At 68.9% G+C, this 778-nt stretch overlaps 1 protein-coding gene across 1 annotated transcript; it reads left to right on the top strand.

Annotated features, from left to right (window-relative positions):
- Positions 1-82: 82 nt before the first annotated feature.
- LOC118453184 (T-cell activation Rho GTPase-activating protein-like) lies at positions 83-538 on the top strand (the record flags this gene model as incomplete). Its single annotated transcript, XM_035902764.1, has 2 exons — positions 83-244; positions 419-538. Coding segments are annotated over 2 exons (276 nt in total), but the record flags the coding sequence as incomplete, so codon positions are not given.
- Between the last annotated feature and the right edge of the window lie 240 nt (positions 539-778).

The raw sequence follows: 778 nt of genomic DNA, 5'->3' as shown, positions 1-778 counted from the left end.
CCCGCCGCCCTCACAGGCTCCTGCCCCTGGGGAAGGTTCCCCTGTCTCCAGCCGGGCAACTCCCCTCCTCTCTCCCCGGCAGGACCTGCTGGCTCTCCTGCACCAGCACGGGCCGTCCACGGAGGGGATCTTCCGCCTGGCGGCCGGCGAGCGCGCCTCCCGGGAGCTGCGGGAGGCCCTCGACAGCGGCGCGGAGGTTGACCTCGAAAGCCAGCCTGCGCACCTGCTGGCCGTCATCCTGAAGGTGAAGCCTGCTGACCTGGAGCCCAGCAGCCCCCGGCTCTGTCCGTGCTGAGGGGCGCCTGCGAGAGCAGGAGCCAAAACCCAGGCACCTGCTCGGCAGCCCCAGGGCCGGGGGTGCTGCCTGTGCTCCCGGCCGGAGCGCTCACAGCCTCACACGGAGCCCTCGGCATTGCAGGACTTCCTCCGGAAGATCCCCTCCAAGCTCCTCGAGGCAGAGCTCTACGAGGAGTGGATGAGCGCCCTGCAGAGGACCAGCAGGCAGGAGAGGCTGGCAGGGCTGAAGGAGTAAGTGTGGCGAGCAGCCTGCCTGCTCCTCCGCGGGGACTGGCAGGGGCCGGGACTTGCCTGCAAAGCCACGGCCTCCTTGCAAAAGGCCTCTTTTCTGCCAGCCCCCTCTGGCTGCCGTGGGCTGGGCTTTGGGGGGAAAGGGGCACGCAAAGGCATTTCTCTCCTTGGAGCCCTTCCCAAAGGCACTGGGGCTTGCTCCACGAAGGGACTCTTGCCAGAAGGGCAGGCAAGGAGGGAGGGAGGGAGG

This window comes from Egretta garzetta, unplaced genomic scaffold, assembly GCF_000687185.1.
Source record: "Egretta garzetta isolate BGI_Z169 unplaced genomic scaffold, ASM68718v1 C8415455, whole genome shotgun sequence".
NCBI lineage: Eukaryota > Metazoa > Chordata > Aves > Pelecaniformes > Ardeidae > Egretta > Egretta garzetta.
Note: the sequence above shows the minus strand (reverse complement) of the source record. Positions and strands in the feature narration are given on the sequence as shown.